We start from the raw sequence: 19,477 nt of genomic DNA, 5'->3' as shown, positions 1-19,477 counted from the left end.
TTTTGGTACGCTGATTACTCTTTCAAAAGCGATATTCCAGTTTCCCTCACTTTCTCATCCTGGTACTCTTTTGCCTAAACATCCTGCCTAAGGACTAACCCTACTCCGGTCCAAATGAGATGACAATACCCTTTTCTACTTTAATTTTCTTCTGCTCTAATATGCATTCCCTGCCCCTTTCCTCCCCCCAGGCTGAGGAAAAGACCCCACTGAGGTTCATTTTTCATAAAATAAATAGAGGAAGTATGACATGAAAGGAACTGAGTAAGCTGGAGGGAGAGGTTGTCTTTTTTCCTTCATCCCCGTCGCTCTGCCTTTTACAAACAATTTTAATTCCAAATCCCCTCTAACCTCCTTCCTAACATTGCTCTCCAGGCTCCTTTGGCTTCTTATTCTCTTGTCATTACAGATGAAGGCTTCATTAGCTGTGTTGCATGTTTCCTATACTAGCCTGTTCAAAGAGCTCCGAGTTTTACGTCTAACCTTCACCTCTTAGGCATTAGCTCTAGTCCACTTCCGCTCATTCAAGTAAGAACAATACCTGTCCCTATCTCCCTGCACCCTCTGTCTTGTGCTTTCCTTGTATTTGTCCCTTAGGTTTCAACAGGATCTTCCCCTCTCTGCAGCTCTTCAAGAAGAGGCAGGGTGGCTACCACCCTTCCCCAGAAAATAACGAAAGGAAACAGCGAACAATGATGAACTGAAGCCCCGAATCCGGGCCTGGGACTAGCCCACTGATTTAACGGGCTGGAGCCACTCCCAGGGGCGAGGTCCAGGGTTGGGGGTGGGGGCAGGACTACAACTCCCAGTAGGTAGTGCAGCCACGCCTCCGCCTTCGCAGCTCCGCCCCCGCCGGTTCTCCATTGGCCTCCAGGGGGTGGGGATTAGATGGGAGGTGGCCATGGGGCCGCAGCCGGGGTTTGTCCCCTCCTCGGCTTCCGTAGAGGAAGTCGCGAAGACCAGTATCTGGGGTTTCTGTGCCCCCCCCCTTCCCCGGGGTCCGGGGGTGACATTGCACCGCACCCCTCACGGGGTCGCGTCGCCACCCCACGCGGACTCCCTAGCTGGCGTGCTCCTCCCCTTCGCCTCTCTTGGCCAGGCCTCCACCCCGCCCCCAGCTACCCAGCCATGGGGGCCGCTGTGTTTTTTGGATGCACTTTCGTCGCTTTCGGCCCAGCCTTTGCGCTTTTCTTGATCACTGTGGCTGGAGACCCGCTTCGCGTCATTATCCTGGTCGCGGGGTGAGTTAGGGGCTTGGGGAGACGCGGGACGACGCCGAAGAGAGAGATCAGAAAAGGGCTGGAGGAACTTGGGGCGAGCCTGGAAGCCTGAGTTGAGGGAGACTAGTCGGAGGTGAAGACTGGAGAGAGTCGAGTCAGGGGTCTGGGTGATGTGCCTTTTCCCGCAGTTGGTTTCCGCCTTCCAGAGATCGCACAGATTCCTCCTATACTCCTCCCGGCGACGTCAGAGAAGGCCCAAGGCCAAGATTCGTGAGGGGGCTGTGCTGACCTCGGCCGGCCCTAAGGGAGTATCCAGGAATGGATACCTCGCCCTCCTGTGCTCCTACACTCCGGCTCTCATCTGGCTCTGAAGACTCTTTAATCAGATTTTTACCCTTTCCCCTGCGTCCAGATCCCTCCAGACTCCCTTGGTGGAGACACCTATCCTGTCTCCTCCCTGTCTCCCTGGCCATCCGGAAGTCTAACTTCCACTTTATGCTGCAGCCTTAGTTGGGTCCCTTCTTTGATTTCTCTGGCTGCCCCCTACCCTTGCCTGTCTGATTGCCCTTGTCTTTTCTCAGGGCATTTTTCTGGCTCGTCTCCCTGCTCTTGGCCTCTGTGGTCTGGTTCATCTTGGTCCATGTGACCGACCGGTCAGATGCCCGGCTCCAGTATGGCCTCCTGATTTTTGGTGCTGCAGTCTCTGTCCTTCTACAGGAGGTGTTCCGCTTTGCCTACTACAAGCTGCTTAAGTAAGAAGATGGGATGGTCTGGAGGGGAGAAGGGCAGAGGATTGCAGTGGGGCAGCGCTGGGTGGTGGTTTGGATGAGGAAGCACTAAGGGAAGACATTAGAGGGAAAGTAGCTTCCTGCCCTTCCTCATGTTTCCCCTACCCCACCCCACCCCACCCCAGGAAGGCAGATGAGGGGTTAGCATCGCTGAGTGAGGACGGAAGATCACCCATCTCGATCCGCCAGATGGCTTATGGTGAGCCAAGGGACAAGGACTGGAGGAGGGAGTTGGACACCCCCCTCTCCCAGTGAAGTCTCTAAACATCCACATGTCCTAAGTGGCTTCTTGTTTTTCTTCATACCTGACTTCCAGGGAGAGGAGGTCTGGAGGGAGAGTAGGTGTGGGGAAATTGTGACTGGGAATGGGGAGGGATCACTGGTAATCAGACTATAGTGACCTCTGACATTGATGAGACCCTCCCTCCCCTCAGTTTCTGGTCTTTCCTTCGGTATCATCAGTGGTGTCTTCTCTGTTATCAATATTTTGGCCGATGCACTTGGGCCCGGTGTGGTTGGGATCCATGGAGACTCACCCTATTACTTCTTGACTTCAGGTAAGATCCATTTTCTTTCTTGCCTTCATGCCCCATCCATACCTCGCCCTGATCTGATTTATTGGCCCTCCCGGGGAGACTTCTTTGGCTCAACATCTCAGGAGGCTGGGAGAAGATGAGGGGTGTATCTCATCCCCATCTCCCTCCCTGCAGCCTTTCTGACAGCAGCCATTATCCTGCTCCATACCTTTTGGGGAGTTGTGTTCTTTGATGCCTGTGAGAGGAGACGGTACTGGGCTTTGGGCCTGGTGGTTGGGAGTCACCTACTGACATCGGGACTGGTGAGTTGGGGACAGGGGCCTGCCTGAGTCAGAGAGAAAAGAACTTAATGGTGAGTGGGATGGAGGGGAAATAAATCCTCACTTCTTAACATTTTAAAACTTATTTTGGGAGGAGGCAGAAAGGTGAGTCTTTTGAGGTCTCTCACCTCAGCATCAATTGTATAACCTGCTCTGAGGATGCTCTGGGGTAGGAGTTTGAATGGTTAGGCAAACTGTAGCGCAGATAGTCTGAGGTGAGGGGGAGTGGCAGAAACCTCAGAGGGAGCCGAGAATCACAAGTCCTCTTAATCACAAGATGCTGGTGTTCTGAAGGGAAGGACTGGGGAGCTAAGTGAGATATCTGGGTCAAAGCCACAAAGAGAATAGGGGGATTAGGCAGAGGGAGAATCTAACCTCTTTTCTCCTCTTCCTCCCATCCCCAGACATTCCTGAACCCCTGGTATGAGGCCAGCCTGCTGCCCATCTACGCAGTCACTGTTTCCATGGGGCTCTGGGCCTTCATCACAGCTGGAGGGTCTTTCCGAAGTATCCAGCGCAGTCTCTCGTGTAAGGACTGACTACTTGGACTGATCGCCTGACAGATCCCACCTGCCTGCCCACTGCCCATGACTGAGCCCAGCCCCAGCCCGGGTCCATTGCCTTCCATTCTCTGTCTCCACGTCGGTCTATTCCACCACCTTCAGGGTTTTGCTCTGTCCACTTGTGACCTTTAGTCTCTAGACTTTACCAGGAGCAGTCTGGGTTCAGCCAGTCAGTGACTGGTGGGTTTGAATCTGCACTTATCCCCACCATCTGGGGACCCCCTCTCGTTGTCCAGGACTCCCCCTGTGTCAGTGCTCTGCTCTCACTCTGCCCAAGACTCACCCCCCTTCCCCTCTGCAGGCCGACGGCAGGAGGACAGTCGGGTGATGGTGTATTCTGCCCTGCGCATCCCACCCGAGGACTGAGGGAACCTGGGGGGGGACCCCTGGGCCTGCGGTGCCCTCCTGATCACCTCGCCCTGTATTTCTCCATCTCCAGTTCTGGACAGTGCAGGTTGCCAAGAAAAGGGACCTAGCTTAGCCATTGCCACGGAGATGAAGTCAATGGAGGTTGAAGGGTAGACGAGCTCTGAGTTTCCCAGTATCCCCTCCCCAGGCTGACACCTTGGTCTTTTTCTCAGGTCTGAGGGGAACCATTTTTGATGTGATAAAGACCCCAAATTGCCTTTTTTTTTTTTTTTTTTGAGTTGGGGGAGGGAGGAGGTATGTTGGAATTCTTCTCCCAACCTCCTTGGACTATATCTTCCCTCCTTAAATTGCTCCTTATGGCTGGGCTCATATCTGTCCAGCTTTCCCCTTGGTCGCAGGCTTTGGGGGAAAGGAAGGAAGTGCATGTTTGGGAACTGGTATTACTGGAACTAATGATTTAACCTCCTTGACCGCCAGCATCCCTCCTCTCCCCAAGGTGAAGTGGAGGGTGCTGTGGGGAGCTGGCCCACTCCAGAGCTGCAGTGCCACTGGAGGAGTCAGCCTACCGTGACATCACAGGGAAGGAGGGCAGATTTTTTCTAGTTTTTAATTGGGGGGTGAGGGGGACGGGGAGGTTTTCTACAAACTGTATCATTTTCTGCTGAGGATGGTGTGTCCCATCCTTTTAATCAAGGTGATTGTGATTTTGACTAATAAAAAGGACTTTATAATTGTGGGGGACCTTGGCTTTAAAGGCAGGGGATAACATGTTAAATTGAGGTTTCTGCCCTCTCATGTCTCTTGTCCAACCTCCTTCCTAACCTGGCAACCTCTGGTCCCCTCCAAGCTTGGCTTTGGCGCTGGGGCAGAAATCTGGGCTGGTGGTCAAACGTGTCAGAAACTCTGTGTTAAGTGTCTTCCAGAAGTGGATCTCCCCTTCCAGAACTGGGATAAAAGGAATTATTCACCCATGCTCCCTTTTCCCTATCGTTTGCCTACCTCTGCCATCTGAAGCATTAGGGAACTTCCCCATTCTCAAAAGCCCCAAAGGTAACGCCAGAAGTGGGGTCAGAAACTTTAATTTCCAAATATATTGAGCAAAAAAACAACCCCAACAACAGCAACTCTTTTTCCTCAGGGGAGGTCCTGCACTCTATCTAGGGACAGCAATATAAAGATGAGGAGGTGGGGGACTTTGGGACACATCCCCAGCATCCCCTAAGCACAGTTTGCCTGCTGCATTGTCAACATGGGGGTCTCCTGATCTCCTGTATGTTTTGAGAGGCTCATGGCTCTGTTGTTCTTCCTTGAACAAGAGCCTGTCCACACCTCTGTAGGGGCTGCCTGGAGGAAGGAGGGGTGTTGGCCTATTCCTACAGGATTTTCTGGCCAGTCCCAACACACCACTTTACAAGCTCCCTAATAGGCGAGGGGAAGGCATCTATGGTGTCCGAGAAGGAGTCTATGCCTCAGTGGCTCGTGCTGAGGTGAAGACCACACTTTTCCGGTTTCCCAGTCTCTTCTTCCTGGAAGGGGGAATGGTTCATGGAAATGACTAGTCCTGGGGGAACAGATTAGAGGTGGAATACAAGAATGCTTTTCAGTACGAGAGAGAAAGGATTGGAGGAATGCAGAGTAGGATCTCACCGAATCTTTCTAATGATGAAATAAAGGGCCAGCAGAAGGCAGAGACAGCCAACCAAGATTCCCACTCCTAGACTCAGCATTTCACCTGGGAGAGAGAAAGATGGAAGGTGCCAGCCTAGGACTAATGCAGATACTGAGCCTTTCCCTGACTTGCTGAGGAGCCCCTACACACAGCGTCCCCCAGTACCTGGGGAGGGCTGACTTACCTGTGGTATACAAGGATCCCACTGTAAGGGAAGAAAACTTGGGTCAGTGAGACCAGATCCCCATCCCGGCTGGGAGTAGCACACTGCGCCAGCACTCGGGGTTGGGGGCTGGCTCGCAGTCCAAGTGAGTTCTGGAAACCCCTTCCCCACTTAGCCTCCTTTTCCTTCCCAGGGGCTCCCTGGTTCCTGCCATTGAGTCCCCCAGATTCCTGTCTCCTTCTCCAAGCCCTGTACAGTCACCTTGGATGAAAGAAGCAAAGACTGCTCGCTGATTGAGAGGCTGGGGGGCTCGGTAGTTCTGCACCAGGAGCTTAGAAGGCTCTTCTTCTGTGGAGAACAAAGTCTCCTGGAGCTTTTCCAGCTGAGGACGAGGAGAAGAGTGGGATTAAGGGACAAGTGGCACTCGCTTGGGGGAGTGGGAAAGGGTTTGAGGTTACAGCTTTGTCTGCTGCCTCCCCTCTCCACCGCTCACCTGTCCCATCGAGATCTGGGCTCTTCGACTGAAGACCGTCCAGAGCACACTCTGGTAGCAGGGGGGTGTGGTGAGAGAGCCATTGTACCGGAAGAACTGCGCCAGCAGAGGGGGGAGCAGCTCTCTCACGTTGAACGGCGGCACTGAGGTCTTCTGATCTGGGTGAGAACACTGGACTCATCTGCCTCTCCCTGCACCCCAGCTTACCTAGGCAGGGCTCCCAGAAGCGAACCCTCCTGGTCCCTAACTCACCACCTCATTCCAGGCCTTTGAGGCCTTTGGGGGGAAGTTTCCCTGAAGTCTAACCTTTCTTTGTGTTAAGGTAGATTTTTAGGACTCACCTTTATGCCTGATTTCATGCAAGTGACTCAGAATGTGTTCATAAGCTGGATTCTTGGTCTCACCCACCTGGAATGGGAGGAAAGGGGAAGAGAGTTTGAACGAGTCCGGGTTTGGAGTAAGACATTCGTGGGTAAAGTAAATGGTCAGAGTGGGTTGCTGGCTTTTCTTGGGAGGGTGACCAGCAACAGACAGGGGCAGAGTAGGACTGAAGGATGCAGAGGGAGTGGAGAGAGGCCTAGGAGGGGTTGGGGGCCACTGACCTCAATCAGGATGCCCAAGACAGCCAGGCCCTGAGGCCTCTGAGCAGCCTCACTCAAGCTATCGTAGGACTCGGAATCATAATGTACAATGTGAAGCTGAGGGAGGGGAGAGGGAATTGAATCACTTAATGTTTCTCCGCTACCCACTCCCAGGGCTTCTAGCCTAGCCGCTACCATCAGCACCACCACCAGCATGCCCTAAATCTGTCCCGAAAAGCTTGGCCTTTTCTCCCAAGTGTGACTTTTCCTAGTTTGTGGATTCTTCCTCTCCCCCGCACTGACCATGCCTGTCACTGTGTCATAGTCCAGGCTTTGCTCCCTGGTACCTCTGCAGCTGTGGCTTCGCCATTGATCTGGTGCTCTGAGCCCCACGGGGATCCTCGCTGACCCCAGTGCAGGTGGAGCTGGGCAGCTACATATTTTCTGGGAAGTCCCTCCAGATACAGAGTTGGGGGCAGAGAGAGTTGCACTGTGGGGGAAAGAGAGCGAGCTTGGGTTGGTGGAAGAATGTGGATACATTCCAGCCCCTGGGTTGCCACCACTTCTTGGGAGACTTGGCCAGCCTTTTCTGTCTTCCTCCCCCCCAGCACCCAGTTTTTCCCATAGGCTTTCCCATACTGCTTTTCTAGCACGTCTCTGCCTTTCTCAGCGAATATCAAGTCAATGCTATGACACTAACCCACCAGCAGAGCTTGCTTGTACACACACAGTTCCCACCTTTGGCTACAGGAGCCTCATCCCCATTCTCATGTCTCCAAATTTATAGATGAAGCCTTCTGAGAATCTAGAGGTTAGGAGGATTCCTCCCCTAAACTCCTAAGATTGGACCTGGAGTTTACATCTCCTTGGGGCCTGGGCTTTTTACCTGTGTGGCCATTATTGTGCAGGTCCAAAGGCTCGGTGCCAGGCTGTTCATATCCATGGGGCTGCAGAACGAGCAACTCAGGGTCAAAAGTCACACTGTCTGTCTGGATATTGATGGGAGACTGGGCATTGCTTCCACACTCAGGGTAAGAGGCTGGCCAATGGTCTTGACCATGTGGGCCTGGTGGGGGTTACCACAGACATTCGTCCTGCCCTCCTGCCCCAGCCACCCTTCAGCAACCCCCCACCAAGCTAAACCCGTGTGGAGACAGAAATGCACTTCCGTCCAGCCTGGGTGAAGCCCCCAGCTGTGCAGGGCTGGGTGAAGTGGGACCCCCTGCTGGGCTTGCTGCTGTGGTCCCTTCACGCACCCAGAGGCAGTGATGCCCCCCAGCGCTCCTGATACATGGGGAGCAGTGGCTTTTACTTACCTGTCCTCTTGTTGGAGGATAAGAAACTGAATGAAAGGAAGAGGGGATGGATAGAAAGCCTGCACACCCAGAGAGGTGGGACTTGAGTAGGAGCAGGAAAACTGGGAAAAGGAAATGATCCCAGAGAGATAGGGTCTCTTTAGGGTCCCCATCAAGTGGCCTTAAGAGCCAGATCTGCTAACCTTCCATCATTCACTTCTTGCTCTTGCCCTGGACCTTGTATTGACTTTGGAATTTGGTTGAGTTATTGATCAAAAGCTCAAAGGATTCAAGTTCCACTTCTGCCAGGGTTGCAGACGGTCTGGCTGGTCTCTTCCTCACCCCTGACCTCAAGCTCTGGCCCAATTACAGATGCAGGTGAGGGGAGGATCGATCAGGATAGAAAGAGAGCCAGGAGGAGAATGGCAGCTAAGCTCAGGGTGCTCCCCCACCCCAGTCCCCTTTCCACTCCAGCTCCCTCATTCCCACACAGACTGACTGAGGACACAACTGGCTTTTCTGCTGTATCAGGAGGTGTGGGATTTGATGGTTAGAATAGGGCTAGGAGCCATACATGCAAAAGCTAGGGCATGGGGAGACTGGAAGGGAGGAGCTAGGGTGAAAGCTAAAAGAAGCCTCCCCACCCACGTGACAAGAGTCTTCCCACCAGGTGAAGAGGCCCCAGTATGGAAGAGGGGCAGTGTGCCTTGGGTTCGGCTCTCACCCTCATATGTCCAGTGTTGACCTGCAAAGCAGAGTAATTTGAGTTACAGCCAGCGCGGCCTGGGGCCAGCCCTCCTCCACTGCCCCTCCCTCTCTGCGCTTTCTCCTCCCTCTGCTCCAGCACTTCCCAAAGGAAGCCCTGAAACTGGACACCTCAGTGGAAAGGTCGGGGGGCCTATTTACAATCACCAGCCAGGCTGCGCTTGTGCTCGCTGAGTAAAGAGGGAGGAGAAATGAAAAGAGATAAAGCCAGGAGACTAAAATTAACCTGGATCCAAATGTGCAGAATGCCCAACCCTCACTTTTCTACAGCCAGTGCCAAGCCAATCTAACCCTTAGAAGATCGGGCTGAGGTGAGGGTGTAGGCAGAGAGCTTGGAGAAAGGGACTAGTTGGGAGGAGGGGAAAGAAGTTCAGAGTTGGTGTGGTGCTGCTGAGGGGAGAGAGCCATTATTCCTTTGCTTTGAAGCATTTTAAGAAGCAAGGCACTGATCTGAAAATTAACATGTAAGTTCTTCCTTCTGGTCCCAGTAACTCTAAAGGAAACTTTTCACATCACCAGGAACCTCTGCTCCCTAGACTGTCAGAAGGCTAGGGAAGGTGGGAGTCGGGCAGGGTCCACTGTACGTTGAGGGTGGTGGGTGGGCACAGGCAGCAGGCTGGCAGGGACAGGATGAAAGTTAAGCATTGTGTGTGGAGAAGAGAGCTGCCAGCTGGGTCACATGCCAGGCTCTCGGGCAGTCCTGTCTTGGGCTGAAAGGCCGGGGGTCTGCTGGCCCAGCACTGACCCAGGACCAAACTGCTTCAAGAGGAAAGGGAGGCGTCCTGGCAGGTTGTCTCTGTATTATTCACATTGCTAGGACCTTTGGAAAAAAATTATACATTCTTTCCTTTCTCTTATTGTCTTAAATTCCTCAGACTTCTAAGATATCCTTGATCTCATCATCGGGCTCTTCTGTTGGCCCATCCCTTGGTTCAGACAATTCTGAAAAGCAGCCCAAGGGAGGGCTGGAGGCTGCCTCTCACTCACCAGCTCAGTGGGACACCTCAATGACTCAAATTCCCTGGTTCTGGGCAGGCCGACTGTCTTGTCCTTTCCCTCCCACTAAATATTCAACACACTAGTTCTACATCTCTTCCTCCTCTTTGCCAATTTTTTTCTTTTTCCTCAGGTGCAATTTGCAACTCTCCTTGGCTTGGTGCCCCCCGTCATCCTCTTTGCAATGCCCCTTCTGTCCTCTAGACAACCCCCAACCCTGTTCTTCCAACGCATCTTAACTACACACCAGCTCTGTGCCGAATACTGTGCTAAGCACAGGAGCACAAAAATGAGGGGTGGGAGTCCTGGGGACACTCCTGGAGCACCTTCGCCTGTTTTCCCCCAAGAGTCCCTCCTCCTCTCCTGGGAGCTCCTGAAAGTCCTTTGTCAACTGTAAAGAGCCCAATAATGTTGACTATTATTGCTACTACGTTCAGGAAAAAAGCTGAGAAATTAGTTGCCACGTAGAGAACCAAGAGGGGACTTTGGCCACGTGGCTTATAGTCAGGGACCAGGGTCTGAGTTAGGAGGTATGTGCTCCCCCCCGCCCCAAATCAGTCCTCTTTTCTTTCACTGCAGGCCTCTTTGGCTCCTTAATTGGATGAGTTTGTAAATAAAGAAGGCCAGGAGGGTTGCCTGGGACTAGGGCAGTGGGGGAAAGAGCTCCAGAGAGACTTTGTAGCCTGCAAAGTGATTCCCGCAGGGTGTGTGTACACATCCTGCCCCCAGCCAGTTCGCCCCCCATCCCCATGAACGGCAAAGCTGGAAAAGCAAAGGGAAAAGGAGGAAAGTGGTTTCCTCCCCACTCCTTTTTCCCCCTCCATCCCTGAGCCTATTATTCTAGCCCCTAGGCTTCCTTTTACACTCCTCCTCCTCCATTAAGCATGCATGGCGACATGTGTACACCAGCACAGACAGACACACAGACATCCAGAGGTACCTACCCCCGTTTGCAGGCAGGATCCAAATCACCTCTAGCAGGAGGGTGAAAAGCAACATGGTATCCTCGGAAGGAGCACAAGGTACTGGGAGTTTGGGGACTAGGGGACAAGAGGACTAGGGCGGGGTGGTGGGGGGAGGTGGAGGGGAGAGGGAGGTGTGGGGAGAGAGGGAGAGAGAGAGAGAAGAGGAGGTTCCTGGAGTTGAGTGTATTGATCTCTTTCTCTGGTTGTTTTTTTTTTTTTGTTTCTGTGGGCTGCCAGGGGATTTGGTTTTCAGTGGGGTACTGTGAATTTCTGGTTCCCAGGACAAGTCTTGCTGCCTCTCTTTCTGCCCTCTGTTTTTTTATCTCCCTCTGCAGTCTTCACTCCACTTTCTGGCCAGCGACTTCACAATTGCCTTCTGCTTTTAAGGTGGCTCTGGACGGGTGTACGTGGGGAGGGGGGTGGCCTGGGTTGCTGGCGAATAGCTCCTTAAATAGCCGATTAAGCATGCAGGATGGCCCTGCAGAGCAAGCAGCGGGTTTCACCGGAGCCCTGGCCCTGGCTCAGGAGCCCAGCTAGGGTGAGCTCTTCCTCCCTCTGCTATTCACACAGATACTGCTGAGAAGCAACAGTGTCCCCTGGAGTGGGCAGGGGCAGGAAAAGAAGGTTTGGGGTTCAGCCCTTTGGGGTCCCATCCAGCCCCCTCAGGGAGACACTCATTCCCCATCTGGCTTCTCTGAGGAGCAACTCCTTCCCTGGGTGATGTGGGGCAGCTGCGGGGAGGACCTGTTCCCAATCCCCTGCAGGATTTGAGCTGCCCTGGAATAGGAAAAGTCCAGAGTTTGGAGAGAGGTAACCAGGAGGAGCTGGGAGACAGGGAGTGGGTGGAGGGTAGGAAGTCAAGGACTAAAACCTGGCTTGTGGAAGAGAAGTGAGGCGAAGAGAACTTGTTTGGAGCGATCTCTTTCTCCTGCGCCTGTCACCACCCCCTTCCCACGGTGAGGCCTGGGTCCACGTGCCTGTGTGGCCTGGGTGGGGGGTGGTTTTGTTTGCTGTATAAAGCCCATTTGTGTGCCCAGCAGGGGGAGGGGCTACAGCAGCACCATGGAGAGACAGCGGCTCCAACTGCCAGACCCAGCCACCTCCCTCCCCAGGGAGCCCAGATCTAGGGCGGCTTTTGTCACTGAAGAGGACACTGACCCCTGGCAGGGAGACCAGGGCAGGAAAAGTGACGGGGAGATCTTAGAAACAATCACTAACCCCATCAAAAAAAGGCAGACTCCAGAGGAGAGGGGAGGGAGCAGAGGGAGACCATGTGATCCAGTTGAGAGGGGCCCAGGGTCTTCCCTCCTACCCAACAAAGGGCTGAGGCAGGGCTTTTGGGACTGAGTGGAACGTGCCACCAGAGAACTTGGGCAAGTGGAGCAGAGAGGCTGCCATGTCTCAGGAATGTGGGCTGGTGTTTATTCTCTCATGGGACTGGAAATCCTGATTGGAATGTACATTCTAAATCCCTCATTACAGAATGTGAAACTCAGATAACTTCAGGCCAGACGTTGGAACCTTTCTGCTCCATACCCTTCAGAGTCACAGCCAGGAGGATGCACCCATTTGAGCTCCCTCTGCCCTCCTTGCTCCTGCCAAGTAACAATAAATAGCCAAAACAAAGGGAGCAAAAGCTAAATTAGGGAGCAGGATAAAAGCCAAGTGAACAGAATAATGCATGTACTAAATCATCAGCTCCTGCAGAGGCAGGAGCCTGCCATGCCTTTCTGTCTACTGTGATTAATCTGCAAAGCAAAGCCATTTGCAGATGTCATTTCCTTTTTGATTCTCTCATCACGCTCCAAATTAGTTTTTCCTTCCAGGTTAGTTTTATGTTTTGAGGTTCCCCCAAAGCCCCAACCATCCCACCTAAGAAGGATAAAAGGCTTAAAGCATAAATCAGACTTCCTGAGAATCAGGATAGTTAACACAGAGGAACAGAATAAAGAAAGAAAGCAGAGACATCTTTTGCATGGTAGGAAAGAAGCGATTTGGACAGAATGACCTCCTCCAGGACAGAGTTCCCGCGGAGGATCTGAGGCTGCGATGCAGCTTCCCAAGGCAGGTAGCAGGTCTTGCCAGGCGCCACCTCCTGGTTGTCTATGAATTTTTTTAATTTTCCAAATTTTAGTTCAAAATGTTTTGTATGTGATTCCTTCTGGGAAGTGTTTCCCTGCTGGTGGGCTTTGGGATTTTGTCTACACTACTGAACATTGTTTCACAAAGATGTCTCAGCCCCAAATCAGCACCTTCTCCAGGCCCTCGTGTTTCCCAAGTGGACAAAGGCTTCAGTTTCTAGGAGAGAGGAGGAAAGGAGGCAAACTCCAGGGACTTGCCTTTATTTTCATCTTTGGCTCAGCTGTGGGTAATTCTGTTGTCACCAGGCTGATTTGGAGTAGTGTCAAGAGAATCCTTACATGTTAAACAAACAAACAAACAAACAAAAAAACACCAATATCTCCCTCCCCTACCCCCGCCCCTCACTGTGCTCTACCTTAGTCACTACTCAAACTCTGCCGCCTTTGTTTCAATTCGTACTGCTCCCTCTCCAGCGCATTCCTCACGCTGGGATTGGCTAAAACCCCACTAAAACCAAGGCGTTCTGCTGCCTTCTGGCGCCATCTCCTGTCCTTTCAAATGCAGTGAAATGTGAACAAGTCAGAATCAAAGGTGTCCGTGTGTAGTGAGTTTTTTGGTTTGTTTTTTCTTAAACGATCCTTTTAAAAAAGGATATTTAAACTCACCAAATATCATAAATAGTTTAAAACACTTTACAGGAACCCAGTAAGTGCTCTGAGTTTGTGTGGTGGGGTAAGTGAGAATTCAGTGATGGAGGGAGGCCGATCAAAAGGAAAGAAGTTTGGTCAACGTAGGGACTTACTCCAGCAGAACAGCTGGTGACTGATTGCTGGGAAAAGAGAATCAATGAGAAGACAATCGGATGGACTCAGTTTCCTGAAAAAGCAAGCAACTTTGTGCCCTGTGTAATGTAGACCCAGAGATATTCTATTTTGATAATCACATTTATTATCACGTGCTTGTCTTCTAACACACTGGTACTGAAGGCCCGTAAGGAAACATAAAAGCTTGCAAGATTTAAAGTCAAAGTAATTTGGAGGGGAGGGGGGTGGTCAGAACTCTTTGGGTCATTTTCTCAGTTTTCCAGTTCACATTGCATGACAGATGCAGTATGAGAATCTTGTAGACAGAAGACAGGTGAAAGTTTGTGGTCTGAAATGTTTCAACTTGAATTAAAAAGGAGCAACTTTGTGTCACGCATTGATTTCATGCTCACAACACTGCCTAGTATGTAAATATTTGCTGATTGAATGAATGAATCTAGTTATTGGACCATTTTTTTTAAAACTTTCTTTCTGCCTTTGGTATTTTGCAAAATTTTAGACCGAAAGGGTCCTCAGGCATCTTTCCAACTCCCTTGTCATTCCCTGAAAGACTGAGTTTTGAGGGATTTAGGGATCCTCCCGTGGTTAGTCTTATAGCTACTTAGCTAAACCAGGACAAGGACACAGATGCCATTGAACTTTCTCCTATTGGTTCTCAAATGCCATTGTGCATCAGAATCACCTAGAAGGCCTGTTAAAATACAGATTTCTGGGCCTCTGCCCCATGGTTTCTGATTCCACAGGCCTGGGGTATGTCCAGAGGTTTGCATTTCTAACAGGTCCCCAAATGACGCTGATGGTGCTGGTCTGAGGGACCGCACTTGAGAATCAATGCTCTACACCAGCTGGAGAAGCAGAGGCAGGAAGGGGTTTGCCATTCTTTGCAGAGCTTCCAGATATCTGGAATTGTTCTTTGCAGTCACTTTTGCAGAGGTAAGCAACAGGCCTCAATATATATTGAGCACTTCTAGGTGCTAGGCACCATGGCAGGCCCTAGAAATAAAAATTAATGAGACAAACTCCTGCCCTCAAGAACTTCACAGTCTCATAGAGGATGCAGATACCTTACCCAGTTACTAGACTACAATAGTGAGAAGTTCAAAAGAGTGGCAGAACAAAGTGTTAGGGGAACCAAGGAGGCTGGGCAATTAGTGAGATTTTCTTCACCCGATATCAACAATATTTCCACAAGATGGGTCCATAATCAGGTCCCATAGTTATATGTAAGAACATAAAAGTTGCCACTCCTCAGCAGGCAGACCCATGCTTCACTGTCTCTGAGAGTGACACCAAAGGATAAGTTATGTCAAAGCAGGATTCTCTTTAATATATTTAATAAGCTTCTTCCTTTGCAAGGAGGAAGATAATGGCTATCATGATGCCCTGGAAGGGTAATAATTTGTCCCATCTGTTCTGGTGGCTGCCTCATTCTGCCTGGCTTCTCCCTTTTCTTTTTATTCCCTACCATTCATCTAACTCAGGTGAAGGTTGTGTACCAACAAAAGCAAAGGACATTAACATTTAATACCACTTCCCTGCAATAGTGAGAAGATTCCAGTTAAAGATACTTTTTTCTTTGTTTTTGAATGGATTGTTATGTCTGAATTGCCATAGGACTAGAAATCCGAGGACAAGATAGCGAAATCTTGTGATGATGGGTAGCTTATTACTAGGTTAATCATCCCCCAAATAAGTCTGTTCTCAGATCAGATTGTGACAAATGATTTGGATTTCTTTGAAACCTTAAAGTGAAGGATCCTGCTGTGCTTTCATTGGCATTTTATTTGCTTCAAAATATCTATACATTTTTCTTAAAAGGGCATGAGCCTTGAAGGATAAAGTGACTTTGCCGGGGTCATAGAGAAATAGTACTAGGACAAAGAATCAGGCTCTGACAGACCCATCACTTAAAATTTAAGATATTTTAAAACAAGATCAAAAACGTTTGAAAAAAAATAGAAGAAATTTTTGGTCCTGGCTGCTGCTGCCTCAGTTAATTCCCTGTAATAGGTGGGGAGGCATAGCTCTGAGGAGGAAATCCAAATATAAAACCAAAATAACCTTCTTTTTTTAAAAAGCTTCAAGTCATTTCTAAGGCAACACTTGCAAAAGTGAAATGCAGTTATTAATGAGCTCCTAGATCCTGCATTCTCCCCATTTTCTACTATCAAATATGCTTATTATTTCATGTTACACATATTTTATTTAAGAAGCCTTGTTGCAGGCTGGTTGCAAATCCATGCACACTGGGAAAAATTGACTTTTTTGCTCCTTTTTTAAAAATTAAAAAGGAAATACTGGAGTTGGCTCTGGAATGGTAGAGAACATCAGATCTTAGCAATGGCTTGTCACTTTTCCTCTTAATTATTATTTTTTAATTTTACAAGTAATACCTGATTAGTTTAGAGGAATAAGAGATATAAAAAAGCAAAAAAGAAATAAAAATAACATCACTCAAAATTCTTCCAATTAGAGATAATAACTGTTACCATTCTGATATCTTACAAACTTTTTTCTATGAAGCTGTATCTAAATACATATATTTTGTGTGTAAAAATACTGTATTTTTTACAAAAATAGGGCCAAACTATATATATAATTGACCTATAACTTTTTTCTTGACACTATTTGTGAACATTCTTCTGTGTCAATAAATATATATCCCTATCAGCAACTTAAACTGCATAGTGTTATAGAGAAGAAACCTAATGTATTTAACCAGTTCTCTACCTTTGGACTGGTAGATATTTACCTGTGACAAACAATATTTCAATTAGAATTTTTGTTCATGTATATTTACACACTTGTCCAACTGTTTTCTAGAAGTAGAATTGCAAGAGGGTATATACTTAAAAAAACTCTATTATGAAAAACTTCAGACTCATTCCTTTTGTTAAAGTCAGGTTTATGGAGGTGTAATTTACATACAGTAACGTTTACCCACTTCGGTGTAGAGTACTGAGTTTTGACAAATGTGTACAGTCCTGTAACCACCATCATAATCAAGACATAGAACAATTGATCACCCCACCCCACATAATTCCTGATCTGTTTCTGCTCCTATAATTTTGTCTTTCCCAGAATGTCTTATGCATTAAATTATACAGCATGTAGTCTTTTGAATCTGGCTTCTTTCATTTACCATTCATTTATGTTGTTGCATATCAGGAATTTGCTACATTTTATTGCTGAGTTTTTCTATTATGTAGTTGTACATGGTTTATCCATTCACCAATTAAAGAACGTGTGGGATGTTTTTAGTTTTCAGCAACCGTGAATAAAACCAGTATAAACATTCAATTCATTTTTATTCTTCTTGAGTAAATACCTAGTGCTGGATTGTGTGGTAAGTGTATGTTTAACTTTGTGAAAACTGCCAAACTGTTCTTCTCAGTGGTTGCACTGTTTCATTCCCACCAGCAACGTATGAGCGCTCCAGTTGCTCCAGCACTTGACATTGTCACTTAAAAAAAAGTAGCCATTCCAACTGGTGTGTAGTGATATTGCATTTTGGTTTTAATTTGAGGTGTGTACTTGTAAGGGTTTTGCTTTATTTACTGCCATATTGCCTTCTTTAAAGGTTAAAGGCTCCTCCAATAGTTTACACACAAGTTGTCACTCTCTTCTTTCTTTGGAGAGATAAGCAAAGGACCCTATAACTGGTGTTCCCCAACTAGGTAAAAATTTAGCATTTTTCTCTCCCTGTGACCTTCCAGCTATCACACAGAAGTAAAATTACCTGTATCGTGGTTAAATTTCTTTTTTTTTTTTCATTGAAGTATAGGCAGTTACAATGTGTCAATTTATGACATAAAGCATAATGTTTTGGTCATATATATATATTCATTTTCATGTTCTTTTTCATTATAGCTTATTACAAGTTATTGAATATAGTTCCCTGTGCTATACAGAAGGTTTTTTTAATCTATTTTATATATAGTAGTTTTTGCAAATTTCAAACTCTCAATTTATCCCCTTCTACCCTTATTCCCCTGATAACCATAAGTTTGTTTATTATAAGTCTGTGAGTCTGTTTCTGTTGTGTAGATAAATTCATTAGTGTCTTCTCTTTTCTTCTTTTTTTTCCTCTTTTCTTTTTTTAGATTTCATATATGAGTGATATCATATGATATTTTTCTTTCTCTTTCTGGCTTCCTTCACTTAAAATGATGATCTCCAGGTCCATCCATGTTGCTGCAAATGGCTTATTTTATTCTTTTTTATGGCCAAGTAGTATTCCATAGTATAAATATACTGCAGCTTCTTTATCCAGTCATCTGTTGATGGACATTTAGGTTGTTTCCACGTCTTGGCTATTGTGTATAGTGCTGCTATGAAGATTGGGGTACATGTATCTTTTTGAATTAGAGTTCTCTCTGGAAATATGCCTAGGAGTGGGATTGCTGGATCATATGGTAAGTCTATTTTTAGCTTTTTGAGGAATCTCCAAATTGTTTCACAATGGCTGCACCAAACTACATTGCCATAAATTTCTGAACCCTATCTTCACATGTACTTTTAGTATAAAGTGAGAGATATGTTCTTTTGAAGGAAATTTTGGTTTAAAAATGAGTAAAGTCTACATTAGTGAGTGTAGCAAGCTCTTCAAATACACATGTTGAAAGTAAACCCATTATTTTATAAGAAATCACAATACTAAAACAATTTATGGTAATGCAAAAATACTGCTTGTCAAAATAGCTTAAATAATCAAGCAGGAGAAGACCTCAATTAAACAGACCACGTTGCACCAGCCACCCAGCTTCTAATAAATTTTAATATATTTCAGCATGATTGCATTCAACTCTTTGATTACTAAGACTTTACTTTTAGTACTTTGTGGAAGCCATTGGCTTGATTGAACTAAAGTTAGATAGAAATACAAACATAGCCTTGGCAAAAATCTAACTGTATTTAAAAATAAAGAAACAGAGGAACATACTTTTTGAAACACATGCAGAAGAGTATACCAATATTGCCTATAGGCATTGTGCATTGAAAAAGTTCTCTGTCTTGTAACTGTAAGTATGGATTTGGCACCCCAAACTTCTATACAGCAAATATGCCTATATTCTTAGCTTCTACTACAGAATAAGAAAAGCAGGTATCAGTCTGAAGACAGCTGATTCACTCAATATGTTTTGTTGTGTTTCTAGAAGGTCCACAAGTCGGTTGTTAGCTCCCTCATATTATTTTTAAATTTAATTTTTATTCTTATCAAAGTAGTAATGTACATAATTTTAAAAGTCAAATAGATCAATAAAATTCAAAATAAAGCACTATTTCCCCACATCTGATTCTATTTACTAAAGACAGTCACTGCAAATTTTAAACTATTTCTTCCAGTCTATAAGCCCAAACTTCCAAAAATATGTTTATACTGCTATTTCTTGATTTTTCAGTTTTAGATATTATTATCTACTAACTTCCAACTATAAAAGATAAGGATTTACCTTTTTTACACAACACTCCCTCCCTAACACATTTTTTTAACTCTATCCTCCTGATATAATGATTACATCACAATTTTAGTTAAATCAGCATTCAGCATTTAAGTCATTAATACTTATAGCTGAGCCAAGCAGTGTATTATATTTCCTTTCTCATACAACTTTTAATCTTCCCTTGAACTGATAATGATAATTTTTTTCTTTTTGCTTTGGTTTTATAATTGCTTATTCATCTCTAATCTCACTGTTGAAAATGTAATTCCTCTTTCATTGTGTTCAAAGATACAAGGTAATCTGTCATAACACTTTTAAAAGGAATATTCGTCTTGGAGCCCTCCATCCTCCAGTTGTAAATTAGACCGGCTTCTCTCTCCCTGGAAGCTTTTAAGTATCTTTCC

At 47.2% G+C, this 19,477-nt stretch overlaps 3 protein-coding genes across 8 annotated transcripts in view; 2 read left to right on the top strand and 1 right to left on the bottom strand.

Moving 5' to 3' along the window:
- Nucleotides 1-888: 888 nt before the first annotated feature.
- Nucleotides 889-4,530, top strand: APH1A (aph-1 homolog A, gamma-secretase subunit). Of its 3 annotated transcripts, XM_010958501.3 has the most exons (7): nucleotides 892-1,241; nucleotides 1,802-1,972; nucleotides 2,134-2,207; nucleotides 2,443-2,565; nucleotides 2,719-2,846; nucleotides 3,269-3,392; nucleotides 3,729-4,530. In XM_010958501.3, exons 1-7 carry the CDS (start codon nucleotides 1,129-1,131, stop codon nucleotides 3,791-3,793), a joined length of 798 nt encoding a protein of 265 aa, XP_010956803.2. In that variant the 5' UTR covers nucleotides 892-1,128; the 3' UTR covers nucleotides 3,794-4,530. The 3 variants fall into 3 exon arrangements, 2 of the variants coding, with proteins under 2 accessions (XP_074205466.1, XP_010956803.2); XR_012501273.1 differs by lacking the exon at nucleotides 2,719-2,846 and having other exon boundaries at nucleotides 889-1,241; XM_074349365.1 differs by lacking the exon at nucleotides 2,719-2,846 and having other exon boundaries at nucleotides 889-1,241; nucleotides 3,269-4,530.
- A 329-nt stretch (nucleotides 4,531-4,859) lies between these two features.
- On the bottom strand, nucleotides 4,860-11,722 carry CA14 (carbonic anhydrase 14). Of its 4 annotated transcripts, XM_010958504.3 has the most exons (12): nucleotides 11,595-11,722; nucleotides 10,703-10,814; nucleotides 8,722-8,742; nucleotides 7,589-7,768; nucleotides 7,050-7,192; nucleotides 6,724-6,819; nucleotides 6,463-6,529; nucleotides 6,122-6,279; nucleotides 5,890-6,010; nucleotides 5,650-5,670; nucleotides 5,444-5,528; nucleotides 4,860-5,322 (listed from the first exon to the last, which is right to left on the bottom strand). In XM_010958504.3, the coding sequence occupies exons 2-12, from the start codon at nucleotides 10,755-10,757 to the stop codon at nucleotides 5,259-5,261; spliced, it is 1,011 nt and encodes a 336-aa protein (XP_010956806.1). In that variant the 5' UTR covers nucleotides 10,758-10,814; nucleotides 11,595-11,722; the 3' UTR covers nucleotides 4,860-5,258. The 4 variants fall into 4 exon arrangements, with proteins under 4 accessions (XP_010956806.1, XP_010956805.1, XP_074205467.1 ...); XM_010958503.3 differs by lacking the exon at nucleotides 11,595-11,722 and having other exon boundaries at nucleotides 7,589-7,649; nucleotides 10,703-11,535; XM_074349366.1 differs by lacking the exons at nucleotides 5,444-5,528; nucleotides 11,595-11,722 and having other exon boundaries at nucleotides 10,703-11,542.
- Nucleotides 9,118-19,477, top strand: part of ANP32E (acidic nuclear phosphoprotein 32 family member E) — a 28,284-nt gene continuing 17,924 nt past the window's right edge. The window contains exon 1 of the mRNA XM_074349367.1: nucleotides 9,118-9,226. The gene's annotated coding sequence lies outside the window, so the exon portion shown is untranslated. The remainder of the gene's footprint in view (nucleotides 9,227-19,477) is intronic.

Source organism: Camelus bactrianus, chromosome 21, assembly GCF_048773025.1.
Source record: "Camelus bactrianus isolate YW-2024 breed Bactrian camel chromosome 21, ASM4877302v1, whole genome shotgun sequence".
Classification (NCBI taxonomy): domain Eukaryota; kingdom Metazoa; phylum Chordata; class Mammalia; order Artiodactyla; family Camelidae; genus Camelus; species Camelus bactrianus.
Note: the sequence above shows the minus strand (reverse complement) of the source record. Positions and strands in the feature narration are given on the sequence as shown.